The 21,499-nt window shown below is 42.9% G+C and overlaps 1 protein-coding gene across 1 annotated transcript in view; it reads right to left on the reverse strand.

Annotated features, from left to right (window-relative positions):
- Positions 1-601: 601 nt before the first annotated feature.
- Positions 602-21,499, reverse strand: part of HERC1 (HECT and RLD domain containing E3 ubiquitin protein ligase family member 1) — a 223,057-nt gene continuing 202,159 nt past the window's right edge. Inside the window, exons 70-79 of the mRNA XM_049783985.1 lie at positions 20,320-20,489; positions 19,338-19,476; positions 14,885-15,054; positions 13,518-13,687; positions 12,931-13,096; positions 11,699-11,775; positions 9,860-10,112; positions 9,253-9,405; positions 6,394-6,699; positions 602-1,205 (exon numbers count right to left, since the gene is read on the reverse strand). Of these exons, the coding sequence (XP_049639942.1) occupies positions 1,020-1,205; positions 6,394-6,699; positions 9,253-9,405; positions 9,860-10,112; positions 11,699-11,775; positions 12,931-13,096; positions 13,518-13,687; positions 14,885-15,054; positions 19,338-19,476; positions 20,320-20,489 (1,790 nt within the window). The 3' untranslated portion in view covers positions 602-1,019. The remainder of the gene's footprint in view (positions 1,206-6,393; positions 6,700-9,252; positions 9,406-9,859; positions 10,113-11,698; positions 11,776-12,930; positions 13,097-13,517; positions 13,688-14,884; positions 15,055-19,337; positions 19,477-20,319; positions 20,490-21,499) is intronic.

Below are 21,499 nucleotides of genomic sequence, written 5' to 3' on the forward strand. Positions count from 1 at the left end.
AGTATTACACATTCTCAATTTGGGAAGATCTGAGGGTCACATTATCTTAGTCAACAAAAGCCTATTTTCTTTTCAATTTCTCTTTGGAAAACACACCTTCACTTTTCTCGTGTGACAACTGCTCACATGGCTCTCTCTTGAGTGGGCATCTCTCTTGAGTTGGCAGCTTCCGTCTCTACAGATGCTTCCACACAGCTCTTTCATCCAGCATCACACACGTCCTCTTATGCCCTGTTCCCAGCCCCATTTGATGCCATCCTTCCATTCTTCAAGACTGTGATGCTGCCTCAGTTCTAGTGGTGTGTCATCACCTGCACAGCCTGTCTAGCTTTGTAGACCCATCATGCTTTTTGCCAAGCTGCCCTGAACTGGCCACTGTGAAAAGACTTTAGGAACTGCATCACACCAGCCAACTACAGAACAAATGAAACTGTGGACTTTCTACACCAGGGGGTGTGGTGCCCTTGGGTCTTCTGCTTTGTCATTTCCAAGCAAAGCTCACTCTTCCTTGAGAGCAGATCTGTGAATGGGTCAAAAAGCCAAGAGCAAGGTTGGCCTGGAAGCTGTCAGAGCTCACAGAAGGCGATAAAAAGCAGTGCAAGCATGGATTCCTGAATTGGCTTTATTTCTCTGCATAAGGAACCCTGCACAGGCAATTCAAATTAAACCAAAAATAAATATATGAATATTCATGTAAAACTGTCCTTTCTAATGAACAATTATACACAATGTACAATTCCATGTTCACTGAGTGGGTTTACAAAAATGTACCATTCCCAACTAAAAATACACCAAAATGGCTCCATGCAAACTTATCAAAAGTGACCAAAAATATGGAAGAATACACCTGACTGAGAGCAATTATTTTGTACAATCACAGAAAAATAAAAACATCTACTGTCTTTGTTACATTTAGAGTAACTAAATGTGGCCACTGTTTATAATATTGGTTTATGCCCTAAAACATCTATGTAGTTACGTGTGTCAACATGAAACTGGAAGTGAACGCTGTTGGAGGGTCAGTAGTCGGTGTCAGAGCCCTCAGTGTTGTCCACGTTTCTCGAGAGCATATAATTATCCATGTCAATGGAGCGGCAGTTGTTGATGGCGTAGCGCAGGCGCTCAGCCATGACCAGCTGGCTGGAGTAGGGGGGCAGCCGCAGCTGGAAGAAGCAAGTCTGTGAGGTAGGCAGACTGTCGTAAGGCTGTGTGGAGAGAGTGAGAGAGTGTCACTGCACCAGGCAGGGCAGAAAGAGCTTTGAGAGATTGGTATATGTGCCCTGTCCTGTGGCCATGAGGCCTCTTCCTCTTCTTCCCACTGTCCCCGGAAAGATGAGCACTCGCTCTGCAGGCAGGGGGATCCTGCAATGTCACTCCCCACCTCCCACCTTCATATTCACCCCAATCTCCTGTATTGGGGAAAGGGAAGAAACAATGGTGTGGGAATTGCAAGGATCCTCCCTTGTATCCTAGTATGTGTCTATCTTTTACTCCCCCCAAAATGGCAGCTACACCTCAGGCCAGGCCACAGTACTGTAATCATTTCTAAAGAGAATTACAGATTGGGTGATAGTGCCGATGGTTGGATGCAGGCACTGTACACAAGAGAGCCGGAAGAGGATCTAAGTATCATCAGCCGTGTCCCCAAAGCCAAAACTAAAAAGGACAATTATGGTGACCAGTAGCAAACAGCAAAGTGTCTAGAGAAAAAATGGAAAATAAACACTAGATACTTCATGGAGACATATGCATGCCTGAAACCAAAATAGAGCTGCAGGGGGAAAGTACCAGGAGAGAGGATCACAGAAGTTCTTTTTTGTTATTTTGTTTTGTTTTTGGGCCACACCAGCGGTGCTCAGGGGTTACTCCTGGCTCTGCATTCAGAAATCACTCCTGGGGAGTGATTATGTCTCAGGGGACCATATGGAATGTCAGGGATAGAGCCCAGGTTTGGCTGCATGCAAGGCAAATGCCCTTCCCACTGTGCCATCACTCTGGCCCTGGAACCTTTTTCTTAAAATAAATTGAACAGTTTATGGGGCCTGAGAGATAGCATAGAGGTAAGGCGTTTGCCTTTCATGCAGAAGGTCATTGGTTCGAATCCCGGCGTCCCATATGGTCCCCCGTGCCTGCCAGGAGCAATTTCTGAGCATGGAGCCAGGAGTAACCCCTGAGCACTACTGGGTGTGACCCAAAAACCACACACACACAAAAATTGAACAGTTTAATTATTTCTGGTTATTATATTTTACCATTATTTTCTGTATATGTTTAGTTTGGGGGCCACACCCAGTGTGCTTAGGGGTTACTTCTAGTGGAGTTCAGGGGACTCCATGAGATGACAGGGATTGAACTTGGCAACTTGGGCAAGGCAAGTGCTCTATGCACTGTAATGCACTGTACTGTTTCAGTCCTTACCTTTATTTTCATTAGTAGGGTGTACCTCCTGCTTTAATTTTATTGTGGTTCTGGGGCTACCAGGTTCAAACCTAGCATGATTTGAATGAGGGATTCATTCCAGAGCCGGACACATGCAAGTTGTGTTCTCTACCACTTGAGTCACATCCTTTCTCCTTGAGTTAATTTGAAGAGCATCTCCAAAGCAATGCTCAGGTGCTCCAGGGTACTTGTGATACTGACCACAGATGCTGAATAGTTTGGTGCTAGGGCCTGAGGATGCATAATGAATTTGACTCCCTTGGTGGTAGGGTTCAATGGGGCCACATCTGTTAAAGTGCTTGGAGAGCTCTGGGATGGTCAGGGGCCATGCAATACTACCCTTGAACGAGAGCCTGGGCACACAGCATGTGTTCCTGATCTCTGTGCTGTCTCACCCTTTGATTTTATGTTAGATGTATATTTGAAATTTAATGGGGAAATGTTGGCTCCTGTTTACTCCTTGACTGGTGATTGATGGATCCTCAAAGAGCTCCCAGAATGAAAAATTGATTCCCATTCCCCTATCCCCTTGGAGGGGGAAGAGATCTTGGTAATATTTATCTGCGGCAAATAACTCACACAGACAGGAGGGTAAAAGGGTAAGAAGGTCGGATGTCAAGTCCTTTGTCAGTCTACCACCAGCTCCAAAAAAGCTCCAGCCAACTAGTAAGTAAACTGCTCCAAAAGATCCCTAGCACCTCGCTCCTAAACTATTTATTAGGCTCTCAACAGCGCCCTCACCTGGAAGGTAGTAGGTGGGACATCAGGCAGAGATGATAATCTTATGGAAATGTTTTCATATATAACAGGGAAATGTATTGGAAAAAAAAAAAAAAAACAGGGACCAGGAGATAGGACAGCAGTGAGGGGTTATCACATGCTTCTGACTTGGGTGATTCTCTTTGTTTTTAATAAATCTGTTTTAATTGAATCACCATGAGATAGACAGTCACCAAGTAGTTCATGATTGAGTTTCAGTAATGAAATGTTCAAACACCATCCCTTTAGCAGTGTACATTTCCCACCACCAATGTCCCCAGTTTCCCTACTGCCCTCTCCCTGCTTTCCTCTATGGTAAACATTCTCTCCCAGACCTTTTTTCTTTTTACTGTGGTTTGCAATATTGTTACTTGCATATCATGTTATGCCCATTCAGCATCCCACAAATGAATGCACTCATTCTATGTCTATCTTTATCCTGACTCTTGGGGCTAGCATGGTGGCGCTAGAGGTAAGGTGCCTGCCTTGCCAGTGCTAGCCTAGGACGGACAGCCGTTCGATCCCCCCCGGTGTCCCATATGGTCCCCCAAGCCAGGAGCAACTTCTGAGCGCATAGCCAGGAGTAACCCCTGAGCGTTACCGGGTGTGGCCCAAAAACTAAAATAAAAATAAAAATATCCTGACTCTTTTTTTTTTTTTCTATTTTGGTTTTTGGTTTTTGGGCCACCCCTGATCATACTCAGGGGCTACTCCTGGCTCTGCGCTCAGAAATTGCTCCTGGCTTGGGGGACCATATGAGATGCTGGGGAATCAAACTGTGGTCCATCCTAGGTCAGCCGCATGCAAGGCAAATGCCCTACCACTGTGCCACCACTCTGGCCCCTATCCTGACTAATTTTAAGCTTAGCATAAATCTCTTCATATCCATTCATGTATAAGCAAATTTCATGACTTCATTTTTCCTAATAGCTGCATAGTATTCCAGTGTGTAGATACACTACAGTTTATCCACTTAACAGTTTTCAGGCACTTGTTTCCAGAATCTGACTATTGTGATATGCAATACAATGAACATAGGAGTGCAGAGGTCTTTTCTACATTGTGTTTTTGGGTCTTTAGGATAAATTCCTAGGAGTGGTGTTACTGGGTCATATGGGAGCTCAATTTCTCCGGTTTCTTGTTGTTGTTAGTTTTGGATTTTTGTTCTTGGGCCTTACCCAGCAATGCTGAGGAGTTATTCCTGGCAGGCTCAGGGGACCATATGGGATATTGGGAGAGAACCTGGCTTGGTTGCATGCAAGGCAAATGCCTAATCCGCTATGCTATCACTCAGGCCCTGAATCATGGAAATTTTAGTATCTCCCTCTGTGCACATCCTTAAATAATTTAGAGCAATAGTACTACTGATATATTGGTTTTTGTTTTTTTATAGATAAATACAAATAGATTAAGAAGAGTCTGCCTTTGTTTGCTCAGCTCCATTCTATTTAGAGATAGGGCCCAAGAGCCTAATTGTGGAAGGCCAGTGAAAACTTCAAAAGCAGAATCTAAACCAGTCAAAAGGTTGTTTAAGTGGATGTCAGCTTAGACAACTTGGCTCTGGTTTGGGAAGGAGTCTGAAAGTTACCCTGGAGAGCACAGAGGCTGGATACTTCCTGGCAGGGAATTACTGGTGTTCACTCCTAGGAGGGAAGGATAGCCTGGATAGAGAGAAGGATATTTTTCAGGGAACAGAGGCCCATCCTTTCTCCTCTCCACCACTCTCTAAAGGAACACAACAGATTTCTGACTGTTTCTAGGAAGTCATACTGAGACTTAGTGGACAGTCTTTTCAGAGCCTGCCCTGTGCTCAGCTTCTCCAAGCTGAGACCAGGCAGTAGTCCAGGAGGTGGTACAGAGAGACAGTTCTGCCACAACCACCTCCAAGAGCAGCCACCACAGAAACCTCAGGAAAGCCAAACCAGGCAGGAAGAGCTTGTTTGAAGAGATCTGTGCTGATTCCCAAATAAATACCACACAGAGATGAACTAGGGCTTGTCTGGGATGCAGGAAACACAAAGCCTTGAAGTTGGGTCCAAGGAGTAGACCTAGGTCCAAGCACCTAGGATATGGCTGGGGACAGGCCTGAAGGTGCCCGAATGAACTGTTAGGGGACCAGGAAAGTAGTAGGTCTTCCTTGAGGAGAAGACACGAATGGCAGACCAAGGATGGGTGCCTGCCAGACATAGGTGAAGAAGGTTGTCCAGGATGTTATGAAAGCAGAGGGAATTGTTGAACCAAAGACAAAGGACTGAAAGAGTGTGTTCTCTCTGGAGACATTATCTTGAATATATTAGAGTCACCAGGATGTGGGGTGACAGGCAGGCTGCGTCTGGGGTGCTCAGGCCAGAGGCATTTATCCATTAAAAGCCTTGAGGGAATGTGAGCCTTGCTCTAGTGCCAGTGTCAACTAACAGTTGTACTAGTTGTGCAGGCACCCCACTCCTGGGTTCTGCTCAGTGCTGCTCCCCTACCAGCAACAGAGCTGCTTCCTTGTTTTCCAAGCCTCTCTTAAGCAGATGCACTAACAGTTTGTGTTTAGATTCCCTACACCTCGATGGGTTTTGGGTCATATCTGGTAACTACTCTCAGGGACTTCTCCCAGCTCTGTTCTTGGGGACCGCTCCTGGCAGTGCTCAGGAAACTATGTGGTTAGAGATAGAACCTGCCAGGTTCCCTTTGTATGAGTTCAGCCCATTGAGTTACTCTCTGGTCTGAACAAGACTATCTCATGAAGAAAAGGCAGAAAAGAGAGAAGGTCAGAGCCAACCATACAGGGAGCCCTGCACTCATCTCACCTTCACTCAGGGATAAAGGGCCTTCGGCCCTGGACAGCTTCCAACAGCCACATCTGGTTTATCTCCACTGATGGGACCTGAAGTTTTGGAACAAGTTTTCTGCTAGATATTTTTTTCAATCTGGAAACTTGGGCTGAAGAGATTTAAAAAAAAGTGTACAGGGCACACTTTTGCTGCCGCCAACCTGGGTTTTATCCCTGGCACACCATATGGTCCCCTGTGCACTGCCAGGTATGACACCAAAACAAAACAAATATTTCTAGAATTTCTAGCTTTAAGGAAGCACTGACAAGCTGATGTAGCAGTGACAGTTTTTTTTTCCTAACAAGCAAACAACAAGGAAACATTGAGCACAATTAGATTGTGATTACCAAGAGAGAATCAAGAGCTTACTTACCCGATCAACCTTCATGATCTGAAATCTCTGAGAAATATCAGCAGTGTTGGCTGGCAATCGAGATCTTCCAGACACAAACCTCATGAAAAGCACACGCTCCTCATTGGAAAACTCCTCCAAGGTTTGCCAGAACCACTGGACCAGCTGATGTTGTTCATCCACCTCCCGGTACCGCACTACTTTCTTCAGGACCTCCACAGAGATCTCGGGCATCCCGCACACCATCTGCTCCAGCTGTTTGGCGGTCAGCAAGGACAGCAGTGGCACAGGGACAATCCATGACATCCCTTCTCGGACTGCAGCGACCTGCTCCAGGCAGAGGAAGTCACTCCAGGAGCCATACACAGGGCTAGCATCACTACTGTACCTCTGGACATGTGTGCCTTGAACAAGGCCATCCTCCTAGCTTTCAGCTCTAGCACAGCCTCTCCCAGCTCCCAGTCAAGTCAGCAGAGTGCCCAGTGCCAACACCCCCTTTTCCTCTCTCCGTCACTGAGGTGGTATGCTCAGAAAGCTTTCTTTTTGTTTGATTTTAGATCACAGTGTGGCATGGGCTTATTTCTGATTATACACTCAGGGATGACTCCTGGCAGGCCTAGAAGACCATATGGGATGCCAGGGATTGAATTTGGGTCAGCTACAGGCCAGACAAATGTCATGCCTGCTGTGACCCTCAACACTAAAATCTTCTCATTACAGGATTATGGGGTATCTATTCTGACATCTGTAACCATGTGAAGGCACACATGACAAGCAGTTGCTCAGCTCTTGCTATCTTAGCAAAGAGCTAAGAATGGGCCAGGGTGGGGAGCCACAGTGGGAGCTGCAAAAATTTGCAGACCACCATTTAAGAAAACGTTCCAAATGTTCCAAAATGTAGATATGGAAACAATTCAAAAGTCCAATTTCAGATGAATAGATCAGGAAGTAATGGCATGCATTTCTACAGATAAATAGATATACACAATAGAAGACTATACAACTCTAAGAAAGAACAAAATCAAGCAATTGAATACAACATGGATGAAACTAGATGATACCATGTCCAATGAATCAGTAGAAAGAAAGGGACTGATACAGAATGATCTCTCTTACATGGAATTTTTAAGATAGACAGTAAGGGAGAAACAAGGGTCAAAGATGAACTGGTCAACAAGAGAACTGATCCACTGAATTAAGTTGTCGAGGGATGGCTGAAAGGGAGGAACTTTGGGGGAAGGAGGTGAGTATATTAGTGATGTGGGTGGTACTAGAATTATGTGCATAGAAACCAATAATAATAGTATAAACCACAGAATTTCAATCAATTTTTTAAAAATAGAACAAAATATCCCTAAATGTACATTTAGAAATGTACAGCTGTGCAGACCCCACACAGACTGATCACTGTTCAGTATTTACTTCAGAAATAGTTCTTCTTTGATGGAAAACCAAATAAACCTAAAGATTTGACAGGAGTCCTAAGTGGGGGCTGTGATGAGCACACAGTGGTGGTTCTGCCCAGGGGCTCAGAAGTGGGACTGGCAGTGGGGACAGTTTTCACTGACATCAAAGAGAAGATCAGAATCACAAACTGCTAACAAAATAGTACCACACTGGATAGAATAAAAAAATAAAAGCTACTGTAGTGTGGGAGACCAATGGGACAATAATGAGAAGAAATGTGGGTTCTAAAGACTAGGTAGAAGAGAAAGAGTAAAGAGGCAGTACAACAGCTGGCGCCTGCAGTAGGTGGAGGGGTTGGTTTGCTTCCTACAGAGCCCAGGCCCTGGGGAGATGCTTGCTATGGTGTGTGACTCCACCTGAGGCAACCACTTCATTTCCCTCAGACAGAGCTTTCATCTGATGCGTGGCCGTACTCCTCCCCACAGAGAATAACAGTGGAGGCAGCACAGGAGGGTGCCAGTGCTGAACTTGGTTCACAGGAGCAATCAGTATATTTCTACTTCTAACAAGCTGCTAATGGAGGATTAAACATTCTGGAAGTGTTGACTTAATCTAGGTCTTGGCTAGATAATGAGTACTGTTGCCAGAACTTATCTCGGACAAGGGATACAGCTTTCTGACAAGATGAAGTACAAAGTCAAAGTTAGAAAAACTAGGAATGAGAGTGCCAAATTTATAAGCTTTAAATTACCAAAGAGCTTCAGAGCCCAAAAACAAATCTTGAGAAGACCACGCAGTATCCTGCAAATAAGGCATTATAGAACACCAAGGACTATGGAGGAAAATTCATGTTTGAATCTGCTTCGATGGTCACTCATACATTCATCATTTACTAAAGTGTTTAGTAAATTTACTGAATAAGGGTAAGGATAAGGATAAGTAAGTAAAAGGAAAGGCATTTACTAATTGTTTTACAAATTGACTGAAGCCACAAGATCAAAATTCTATAGCGTAATTTTCACCATATAAGTACATGATATCCTGAAGAATTTCTTAGTGACAAAATAAGTTGGACCACAGTGGATATGCAGAGACTTTTCTCAACTGGACCTGAAAGATTATGCAAAGGGGCAAAGAGGGCTCTGGTGTGAATACAAGAGCAGTCTTTAGGAGCTGATTTACAGAGGCCGGGGACAATGGATGATGGAAGATGGAAGAAAGCTGGTACTGAGGAATGAGAAGGCAGGAATCAAAAGCTGAGAGCTGGGTCTCAGCCGAACCTCTGACCAATTCATAAATACCTAAGGCCTTGACTAGGGAAACAGGCGACCCAGAGATGTACCTGGAAAGTCACCTCAGAGGGTCTGAAATGTAGATAATCAATGAATCATTGCAGTAAATCTGGCAGTATGCAATTGGCTCTTGTTTAGAAGTGCATACAAGCCTTTACATGCACGGGGCATTCCCTCTCACCTGTCGGTCCATCTCGTGAAGCCGATATTCGATGGCTCTCTCCACATACTCCTTCCTGTTGGAAAATGTGAGTGGGATGCTATTTCCACCAGGGATTATGGGAACCATTTTGCCATCAGCACTCTGGCCAACAAAAGAATCAAGAGGAATCATCTAAAATAGAAAAAAAAAAAAAAGGAACCACATTACATACAAATATAGCCAATCATTAGGATCCTAACTTCTTGTTAACTGTGTGGGATGACACTAGTGCTAAAGCCCAGGAACATGCTGTCCCACGTGACTGTGGTTAGACTGATGTTAAGTCTCTCCAGCACAAGCCTGCGCTGATGAGCACTGCTGATCCTAGGACTCCCTCTCCACTTTGGTAACGCTAGTGGGGTAGAACTAAATTCCAGGGGAGAGAGTGGAAGCTAGGTGTCAGAGTTGACACTATCTCTGCAGCACTTTGAGCTGCTGGAACTGAGCAGTAAAAAACAAGAGATGGAATACAGCCTGAGCCATCCAGCCAGATGGAAGGTATTGGCTGATATTTCAGGTTTTGTTTTTTTTTTCCCCAGAAAAGTTCTACTCAACACCAGAGACACGTGGTACCAGCAGTACTTACCTCATGGAAATTCTCCTCAGTGATGCCACTGTCTTCAATGTGAAGAATGCTGTTGAGGGTCTGCACATACAGCAGGTCCACCTCCTCCAGGTCTTCCAGAGTGAGCGGGACACAGCACAGCTGCTTCCATACCAGTGGGGCCAAGTGAAGGTCCAGAGGCTTCTTGGTGCGAATAGCAACCCCCATTAAAATTCCCAAGAACTTAAACTGCATTAAGTGCTCATCGAGGCAGGCAGAGGGGTTAAAAAGGAACCTGCAGAATTAAAGGAACTGTTTGAAAGAAAATGGTCTCATCTCTATCAGAAACAACTACATGAGTCCAAACCTGCATTGCCCAATATGATAGTCACTAGTCACAGATGACTACAGGGAAGGATATGAACATGGATTCAAGATCTAGAGGAGGCCCTCTTGGCTAAGAGACAGAAGAGACGATTCCTGCCAAAGATATTGCTGCCTCTACAAAGTGCCAGTGAGCTGGAAATTCCCATATTACAAGCCTAATTGTCCCAGATACTAAAATGTCTCTGAACAGAGCACCCATCAGTGCAAAGGCTACACACACCTGCAAAGATGAAAGCCTCCCATGGAATGAGCAAGTTCTTATTGGTACAACACCAGTAAGTCTCACTTTATGGGTAGGATAGTCCTGCTTTTGACATTGATTTAAATCAGTTTAGTAACATAAAAAGTTAAGAGTATCAGCTTTTCAAACCACAGCTCAAATGAACAGCAGTCCACCAATGGGCTTTGCCTAGTGTTTTAAACAGCACAGGTATAACCGAATTTTTTCTGAAAAGAACTATAAAAGAGCCAAGGAATGTTCTTTTATTTCTTTTTTTTTTTTTTTTTTTTTTTTTTTTTTTTTAATTTTTTTTTTTTTTTTTTTTTTGTGGTTTTTGGGTCACACCCGGCAGTGCTCAGGGGTTACTCCTGGCTCCATGCTCAGAAATTGCTCCTGGCAGGCACGGGGGACCATATGGGACGCTGGGATTCGAACCAATGACCTCTTGCATGAAAGGCAAACGCCTTACCTCCATGCTATCTCTCCAGCCCCGTTCTTTTATTTCTTAAGCTACTTGATTCAGGATGCTTTGTTTCATAAAGGACATGCTTTTCTTTTCTTTTTTTTTTTCTTTTTGCTTTTGGGCAACACTTGGTGATGCTCAGGGGTTACTATTGGCTCTACTCTCAAGAATTATTCTTCAAGAGATCATGACATAAGTTAAATGAAGTTCATGACATAAATTAAAATTTCCAAAAAATATGGGATCAATCATAACTGAAGATACTAAGTGCTATGACTTGACAACAAACTCTGATATGATTTTAATGACCATATGATATGAGGGACGGCCACCTGGGGTCCTAAGAAGCACAAAAGAGGTCAGGATTCATGATTAATCATGAGTTTCCTAGACTTCTCAATTATAACTCTGAGTTGGTTCACTGTAAATATCAAATCTTGAAAAGGGGCTAGAATACAGTGGGGTAGGGAGTTCGTCTTCTTGACTTAAGTTTGATCTCTAACACCCCATATAGGTTCCAGGAGAAGCTAGAGAGATCCCTGAATACAGAGCCAGGATTAAGTCTTGAGCACAACTGGGTGTGGTCCAAAAAAAAAAAAAAAAAAAAACAACAACAACAACAACAAAAGACAGAAAAAAAAGTGCCCAAGTTTCTTTATCTTATGAAAGGGGATAAAATACAATTCCTTGGTGTTAGAATAAGGATTCTATGGTCTAACACATGTCAAACATAGAGAAAACTGCCTGGGTGGAGTAAGCACTCAGAAAACTTGCCATCATGGCCTTTGTCATTATCAATGGGCTGCCTTACCTGTCCCTATTGTAACCCACTTCTGCAGTGGCATTGGGAGATGGTATAAGAAGGTCAACAACACCAGTTTCAAGTTCCTGTAGAGCAAAAATAATATTTTTAGCGATGATAATCAAATGCATAAAGAAGATAAGACAAAATCACATTGAAAAGAAAATATTTTGAGGAATTTATAGGTTTGATATAAAATAAAACTTGTAGCTTCCCTATTCAGAAAATACTTTTCAGAAAAAATAATGGAGATTAAAAGAGTTAGCTTCAGCAAGAAACTGGAGTGAGTGTGAACATAGTATAGATATACCCAAATAGAACCAATAAATGAGAGCCTAGAACTAGATTAGTCACAGGATTTCTGAGAAAAATTCTGATATGAGGCAAAACCAGAAGGTCAGATTTGATCTTGAAGCAGAGAGAGTTCTCTCTTGAGCTTAAAATAAGAATTGGTTTACGGGCTGGAGCGACGGTGCAAATGGTAAAATGTCTGCCTTGCCCGCGCTAGCCTAGGATAGACCGTGGTTCCATCCCACAGCGTCCCAGATGGTCCCCCAAGCCAGGAGTGATTTCTGATCACATAGCCAGAATAACCCCTAAGTGTCACTGGGTGTGGACCAAAAATCAAATAAATAAATAAATAAACAAACAAAAGAAAAAGAAAAAAGTATTGGTTTAAGGGCCAGAGTGAGTGATAGCACAGTGGGGAGAGCTGTTTGCCTTGCACGCAGCCAACTCAGGTTTGAACCTGGGCATCCCATATGGTCCCCCGAGCCAGAAAGGAGTGATTTCTGAGTGCAGAGCAGGAGTAACCCCTGAGCACCACTGGGTGTGGCCCAAAATCCCCCCCAAAAATTGGTTTAGACTCTTGAGACTTGTTCTCATTTCCCTGGAAATTAGCAGCTCTGCTTTGTTTGACAAGCACCAAAATAAATTGGTGCATGTGGGTGGGCCTGTTTATCTGTTACATGAATGTAAATACGTCATTGTTTTCTCTGTCAAATTATAGCACAACAGATCATTGTTTTCTCTGTCAAATTATAGCACAACAGATGGCGAGTCAGTGGTAGGCTGGCCAGCACCGACATTTTGTCAGTAAGGTATCTTCACTAGTATTTCATAAGCCCCTACCTAAATCACTCACAAGCCCACACTGTGACTTGGATACATGCCCGTCAGAAGAGGCCCTGCCAACAGGGAAATGACCACCAAGCTCTGGAGAAAACACTGCATGAACATACCTGGCACATCTCTGTGATAGTGTCATCAAATACTCCTCCGGCATCATCGGCTCCTTCTCCAACCAGCTTAACCTTCCACGCTCGGGAAGGCAGACGAAGATCTGAAGCATTCAGTTTAACAACTTGTCTTGCTATCTGGACAAAGATGGGCTTACACTTACGTCCCCTTTAAGAGAAAGGGAAAGCAGATGAAATATGACTGACATTCCCTTTTCCGAATTCACACAAAGGTCCTTTGAAGATATCCTATCAGTGAATGAAGAGGCCAAACAATGCCAGGTCCAGTGTAAGAACTATTCCTACCTTACTTTACACTAGGATATAATGAAGAACCTGAGGATTGAAGAGATTAGCCAGTGACAACAATCATCTAAAAATTGGCAGTGGCAGTGAGAGATAGTACAGAGGGCAGGGCGCTTGTCTTGCATGATGCCAATCCTGGCTTAATCCTCAGGCCCATGAATGGTCCTAGAGTCCTACCAGGAGTGATCCCTGAGCACAGGACCAGAAGTAAGCCCTGAACAACACTAGGTTTGGCTCAAAAAATGTACAAATGAGTTGTAATGTAAAAAAAATTATCTGCTAACCTGGTTGAGATCCTCTTCACAGTAATCTGAGGTCCGTAGTTTTTGCCTTGAACCATGGTCTTTCCTATGGAGCGCACCATGGGGAGAGTGTAGACTCTTGGAGCAAGCAAGGGCCGGAGTTGGCCCTGAACAATACCCCATGTTCCAGCATTATAATGAGATGTACTATTCTGTGACAGAGAGTAAGTTTATTAGAAGTGGTTTCATGTAAGGACTCAATGGAAAACCAAATTTTTCTTTTTTATTTATTTATTTATTTGTTTATTTTGGAAATGCAGTTTGTAAAAGTTAAGACCTGGTTATTAGTAACTATTATGAATTTCTTCTGTTAATAACTTTTTTAAATTTGAAAAATATAGAAAACAACACACATGAACAAAGAAATGAAAATTGTCCATAATCTCACAGGCCTTTCCATTTCCTCTGAATGTAAAGCCATTCATTTTTCTATTACTGGGACAACACTGAACTCTTCCAATGTTTTTCTCATTTACCTCTGTCATCTCTATTTCTTCTACTAGTTATACACAGTTTACTGAAACTTTGTTCAGTGCTACACAGTACTCTGCTACTAAGCAGGTTCTCTCTAACAGTGGTTGGTCAGACCTGTAAATGCCCACGGCTGGTTATCTGCAGGACTTGCTGACTAACACTTTCCAGACTGATTGATGGCATCTGGCACACACCCCTATACAGGGATTATCAGTTTGCTTCCTGCTGATAATATTGTTCAATAAAGATACTTAAGTCACTCAGATTTGATTGTCTTCCCTGCCTGTCTCTCCAGAGGAGGGAATAAGAATATGTTCATTATGGGTGCTTGTCCTTCCACTGTAACTTTACCTTGTCCTCTTTCTTTGTATCTTTGTTCTCATAATTAAAAATAAAAAATTAAAAAAATAATATGTTCATTTGTAAGTAAAGGAAGTTTCCTAAGTCTCAAACTCATATAATAACTTTGTAATTATAACTGTTTTGTGTACTTAAAATTTTAAATCATATATAAAACACATACTTACCCACTCCTGCTTTCTTATGCTTTGAACAAATCAAAACACAGCTGTTAAGGCCTCATCATGTCCAGCAACATGACTACCAAAACTAACACTATCCCCGCCTAGACTTAAAAATGGAAACAGAATTGCTGTTTTTTCTTCTTTTTTTGGATTTTGGGCCACACTCGGCAATGCTGAGAACTTACTCCTGGCTGTCCTAAGGAATCACTTCTGGAAGACTCAAAGGATGAATGCCAGAGATCGAATCCAGGTCAACTACAACTAAGACCCCCCTTCTGGCTCCATTATTGTTTTTATAGCAGAGTTTTCCGATGGCTGAGAGAAAGCCCAGCAGGCACTGCTCTTATGTACCTGGTTATTGGGGCTGAGATTCAGGAGGCGCCAGGATGAGTACATGAGGTCAGAGAAGTGGTAGAGCAGGCGGAGGCGGGCCCTTGCTGTGTGGATGCTCACCTCCCGCAGTGCTCCATACTGTGGGGGTACGGCGTCAGGCAGGCCCAGCTGCAGGGGCACCGACACACCTGTGCACAGAGAAAAGACCCTTTCAGGGAAGATGCACTATACAGTTGGTTTTACTCAAAGATCAGAAAATTTATAATGCAGATCAAATGAACTGATGGTGCAACCCTATATTCTAAAACCAACATCTAGCAGCAAAAACTTTATCACATATTTATCAATTTCTGTAGCTGGATTTATCTTATGGATTCACCTTAATTTTCTGGTGCACCTGTTATGAATTTTAAATATTTTTTATAACTCATATGGAAAACTTCTTCCTTTAGTCTTCCATTTAATTATGAGATCTAAGAAGTTCTTTACCAAAGACAAAAAGAATTAAATTCTTCTTCTAATTTTCCTTTGGGTGATCTATACCCAGACCCTCAGGAGCTATTTCTTACTCTTTTTTTTTTTTTGGTTTTTGGGCCACACCCGGCGGTGCTCAGTGGTTACTCCTGGCTGTCTGCTCAGAAATAGCTCCTGGCAGGCACGGGGGACCATATGGGACACTGGGATTCCAACCAAGCACCTTTGGTCCTGTATCGGCTGCTTGCAAGGCAAATGCCGCTGTGCTATCTCTCCGGGCCCGTTCTTACTCTTACTCTTGGGAAAGACCCATGTGCTTCAGGGAAAATATGAGGTGGAGAGAATCAAGCAAAGCTTGGCTCTATACAAGGCAAGTGCCTTCACTACTGTGCATCTCTCTGGCCCCAAATTCTTTTTTTTTTTTTTTTTTTAATAGGAACTACTTTCACTGATGCTGTGGGAGATGGGTGTGCAAAACGTTTACCTGGTGTTACTCAGTCCAGATTTGCAGGTCTGAAGGTTTGGGTTTCAGACCCAGTCCTATGGTACTACAAACCATAAAGTGCTGAGGATCAAATACAGAGCTTCCCACATGATAACAAGATGATCTACAACTTGAGTACTCTATCCAACTCCAACCCCTCAATTCTTTCTTTCATATTAAAAAACTGTCATCTTCATAGGAAGATGACAAGGTATGTGGGTTGAAGACATGTAGGCACTTCAGGAAAATGGAAATGCATAGTTAAGCAGAGCAACTATTTTAGTCACTAGATATCTGACAGAAAATGACAGTGACAGTGAAAAAAATTATTGCAAGAATAAGAATAAAAACTCTGTGAGAGAAAGGAAGATAAACCATGGTTACCCTCTTATAAAAATATACAAAGGTGGGGCCAGAGTCATAGTACAGCGAATAATATGTTTGCTTTATATACGGCAGACTGGGATTTGATTCCCAACATCCCATATGGTCCCCCTGAGCACTGCAGTGATTCCTGAGTACAGAGCCAGGAGTGTAAACTTGAGTATGGAGTTCCTTAAAATACACATTAATTCTCAGAGGTATTTTGCACTATGAATACACAAAAAAGTCAACTTTTATAGAGATTTTTATGTATTGGCACTATTCCAAGGGCTTCATAGGAATTGGTTCATTTATTCATACAGCTCCTTACCCAGGCAGTATTACTATCCTTGTTTTAAAAGAAAAAGTACACTGACCACTAAGATACTGAGCTCATCATGCAGAAGAGCCAGGCAAAGCAGTTCAAAGTAGAAGCCTTGATCCTTATACTGTTCTTAAGAGGAAGTATAATTCCTTTAAACAGCGGAGTTTATATGTGGGCAGCATTGATCATTCTGGGTTCTAGTATTCTATCTAAAATGATAGGACTGGTTTTCATGCCAGTGTAGGAGGCACTGAAAGCTCACCCAGAGATTCTTAGTCAACAGAACATATTATATCTACAGAGATATAATAAAATTTGGGGACCACACTTAGCAGTGTTGAGTGAGAGTTGGGGGCACTAACATACAGGGCCCAGGATAGAACCAGGTCAGTCACATTCATGATCTGTGCTTTAAATCCTAGTCCTATTCTGGAGTCTGGTAACCAAAACCATTTTCTGCTTGTTTGAAATCTATTGCTTTTTTAGTATTATCTGTATAAGACAAATTATATCTCCATAGTAGGTAGAGAAATAGTACATTGGATAGGATGTTTGACTTGCATGTGGCTGACCTGGGTTTCATCTCTGACTCTTTATATAGTGCTGAGTCTGGCCAGGAGTAAAGTGTAGAGGTAAGATTGAACCCTAAGCTTCACTGGATGTGACCCGTCAGCCACTCTCCTATTCTCAACTCCCAAAACTCCATAGGGTGCCTTATCCAAGGATCTGTGTCTAGGAAGTGAAGAGTGAGCAAACGGGGGAGAGAATGGTGAGCTTTCAGATATAAGGTTTCCTTAAAAAAAAAAAAAACCTAGTATCTCACTCATCTATGGGGTTTTTTTTGTTTGTTTGTTTTTTGTTTTTCGGGCCACAACCATTTGATGCTCAGGGGTTACTCCTGGCTAAGTGCTCAGAAATTGCCCCTGGCTTGGGGGGACCATATGGGATGCCGGGGGGGGATCGAACCGTGGCCCTTCCTTGGCTAGCGCTTGCAAGGCAGACACCTTACCTCTAGTGCCACCTCGCCAGCCCCATCTTCTATGGGTTTTAAGAAAAATTAAAGAGAGAAATAGAATGCCTGCCTCGAATACAGGTAGAGGTGAGGGAGGAGGAGGGGGCATTGGTGATGGGAATGTTGCACTGGTGAAAGGGGGTATTCTGTTTATGACTGAAATCCAACTATAATCATGCTTGTAATCATGGTTCTTAAATAAAGATTTAAAAAAGAAAAAAAAAAAAAAAAGAAAACCCAGTGCCATAGAAACCTGGGAGAATGGTACAATGAAAGAGCTTAGTGCCGGGCCCAGAGAGATAGCACAGCGGTGTTTGCCTTGCAAGCAGCCGATCCAGGACCAAAGGTGGTTGGTTCGAATCCCGGTGTCCCATATGGTCCCCCGTGCCTGCCAGGAGCTATTTCTGAGCAGACAGCCAGGAGTAACCCCCAAAAACGGAAAAAAAAAAAAAAAAAAAAAAAAAGAAAAGAAAAGAAAGAGCTTAGTGCCTGGCAATGAACAAACCAACTAGGCAAAAAGGCATAAGAATGTTCAATGCCACACCTAAAGCAATGGATGCATTTGTGAGGCACAGAGACAGATCCAATCGAGTACAGTTAAGTCTATGGTTTATAAATAAGCATTTTCTTTTAAATATTTTTGTAGATGTATAAGACTTTTACCACCAATAAAAAGCAAACAAAAAGGTAGAAAGGAACCAGCATTATTCTAGCTGGCGAGAGAGAGAGAGAGAGAGAGAGAGAGAGAGAGAGAGAGAGAGAGAGAGAGAGTATGCCAACACACACATCATTTTACAAACTGTTAAAGAGAGAGAGAGAGAGAGAGAGAGAGAGAGAGAGAGAGAGAGAGAGAGAGAGAGAGAGAGAGTATGCCAACACACACATCATTTTACAAACTGTTAACTGGAGTTGAGAATTTATATCTGAGATTTTTATTTTTCTTTATTCCCAACATAAGGCACTAGAAAACTACAAAAGAGGGTTGGAGAGAGAGTTCATTTGGTAGAACATAGGTCTAGTATTGTGAGTTTCAGCCCTGAACCACTGAATGTGATACTGTTAACTCCCAGCATTTCTGGTAACACTCCTCTAGAAGTTAAAAATGGAAAATGTAATATCTGAACGATTAGAGAGTTCCCATCAGTGAGGGCTGGAAAGATTGTATAGTGGGTAAGGTGCTTTGCCTTGTACATTGTCGACCCTGGTTCAGTCTCCAGTATCCCATATGGTGCCCCAGCACTGCCAGGAGTGATTCCTGAGTTCAGAGCCAGGAATAAAATCTAAGCACAGCTGAGTGGATCCCTCCCTACCCCCAAATAAAGCTTTCATCACTTTATTTGTTTTTATTTGTTTGTTTTGTTTTTGGGTCACACCTGGTGACATCCAGGGGTTACTCCTGGCTATGCGCTCAGAAATCACTCTTGGCTTGGGGGATCATATGGGATGCCAGGGGATCGAATTGTGGTCTGTCCTAGCTTAGTGCATGCAAGGCAAACGCCCTACCGCTTGCGTCACTGCTCTGGCCCCAGCTTTCATCACTTTAAAATTCTTGAAGAATAAAATGGGGAGGGGGGGACTTAGTAATGGGTCCTGTACAATGGTTCTCAGGACTTACTCCTGGAGCAGATCAGGGGATTATATGGGGTGTTAGGGATTAAACTGAGTTGGCTGCACAATGTACTGTTGCTAGTACATTAAAACAGTTACTTTTTTGCAAGTATATTCTTCTTTTGGGGGTGCAAAAGGTACTGTTTATTTCCGACTAGACTTCAGGCTGTGGGAGATACTGCAGGAGCATGACTTCATCACTCACCTGGGGTTCGGGGTGGCACGGGTGGTGCAGTCCAGGCAGCGCTGTGGCAGCGGCCAGCTGAGATCTGACGAATGTTTTTCCCTTGTAGGACTGTTATCAGGGTTGGTTCTCGAACATGGTTGGTGTGGCCCAGGCCAAGCTGAATACAAATGACAAATGAACAGATTCAATTAGAGAGAAGTGAGAAGACCAGAGATGAAATCTGCCTTAGATGGTGGTAGATAAGATAATATCTACATAAAAATTACAAAAGTAATGAGACTACTTCTAATTTTCTCCTAAGAAGGCCCTCATATTTCAAATGTCTCCTAAATATTTTTGCAACAAAGTCATTTAAATCTACCAGATGACTTAAACTATGCCATCTCTAGTTTCTAAGATTTCCAACCGTACAATTCATCCCTTTACTCATTTTATCCACCTCAACACTCTTTTTCTTTGGTAATCACTGATTTGTTATCAGTAAGAAGTGCTTCTTAAAAGCACAATATAAGACTTATTTGGTCATCTTCAAGTGGGAGATGAAAAACCATTATTCCAAAGGCCAAGTGATGAGGCTTTGTGATAGAGTCTGAGCCTCCTAGTTTAACTGTTAGGTTACACCTTATTTTACCTAAACAGAGATCATCCCTGGTTCCTTTGTATGTTTGTTTAAAACTTGGATTTACCCCAAAACAGAGATTGTCTTCCTTGTAAACCTGGGTAGGACTGGCTCAGGATAGCCTGTTCTTACTGCCCCACCCAAGGGTGGTCTCTAATACTAAAAAACAGCAGTTCTGGCAGGCAGCTGAGTGAAGATACAAGGCAGAAGACTGCCAAACTAAACATGTTTCACACCCACCTGATTTGGATTATTTCATGCATGACCCTGTCTCAGACTCATTAACCTGGGGTTGGAGATACTGCACATGGGGTGATTTTACACTTAACCTTTTCCCAAATGAGGAGTGCTGATTTTAGCAGCAAAAGGGTAAATATTTACCTGCCCTTCTGAATTGCTCCCCCAGGCATATACATCTCCATTTGATGATAAAGCAAGTGTGTGTTCAGCTCCAACAGCCACATCTTCAATGATCACTCCAGATAAGACAGGGATTTGTTGGGGACGATTGTGATTGCGAGCTCGTCCCTCTGGCAAGCCTATCAAACGATCTGGAAAAATGGCAGGAGATAGATGGGTAGTATACAGCTCTGTGATATTTTTCGATAGTACCTTCACTTCCATGATAGAATGAAAATAGCATGCATAAGACACTGAGTGACATACTAGAGTCGGAGCAAGTAAACCAAGATTTGGAAAAATTTTTGTTGTGGTTTTCGGCAACACTTGGTGGCACTCAGGGATTACTCCTGGGTCTATTTCCTGGGTCAGAAATCGCTCCTAGCAGGCTCGGGGGACCATATGGGATGCTGGGGATCAAACCCTCATCTAACCTGGGTCAGCCACATGCAAGGCAAATGCCCTACCCACTAACACTCTGGCTCCATGGGAAAAAATTTTTTTTTTCAAAATCTCAGTCTCCTTATTCACAAAAGTAAATAAGATTGAACCTAAAATTATAGCTTATTTCAAATCAAGAGTGACCTCTAGCATTCTGAAAAAAATTTTTTTCATTCTGAAGTTCTTCAGGTCTAAGAACAAACATCCTTCAGTCCATCTTGACATCACATTTCCAGTTAACCTCTCCCCTGACTCTGACTTTTGCTCCCATTGGTCTCTGCCTCCTGTTTGGCTCAACTGTCTTCTGCAGCTTAATTTCCCCCCACTCTCTAAAGAGCTCATGGGACCTTCTGATGACATGGCTAAGCTTTCTGGCTTCAGACTCTTCAGCATCTTCATCTATAAGACTTCTTCTTTCCTGTTCCTCTCAGCCAGTTCTTCCATACATATGCTCACCAGCATCCCCCCACCACCCTGAATTTGATCCTCCTCTCCTCCTTTCAGTTTATACTCTCTCCTCAAATAGCCAAGAGTCTGACTTTACGAGCCTGTACAAATGTGTACCTCTATATAACTGACTCTGAAGTTACATATTCAGATCTCGGTAACTTCAGATATGTATTTGAAATATGTGAATTCAATTGAAAACAACTGAAACTATGCTTCTAACTTGTCTCCGCAAGCCAACAATTATCATCAGTCAGTGTCATCAATGTTCTTT

This window comes from Suncus etruscus, chromosome 1 (assembly GCF_024139225.1).
Source record: "Suncus etruscus isolate mSunEtr1 chromosome 1, mSunEtr1.pri.cur, whole genome shotgun sequence".
NCBI classification, from domain to species: Eukaryota; Metazoa; Chordata; class Mammalia; order Eulipotyphla; family Soricidae; genus Suncus; species Suncus etruscus.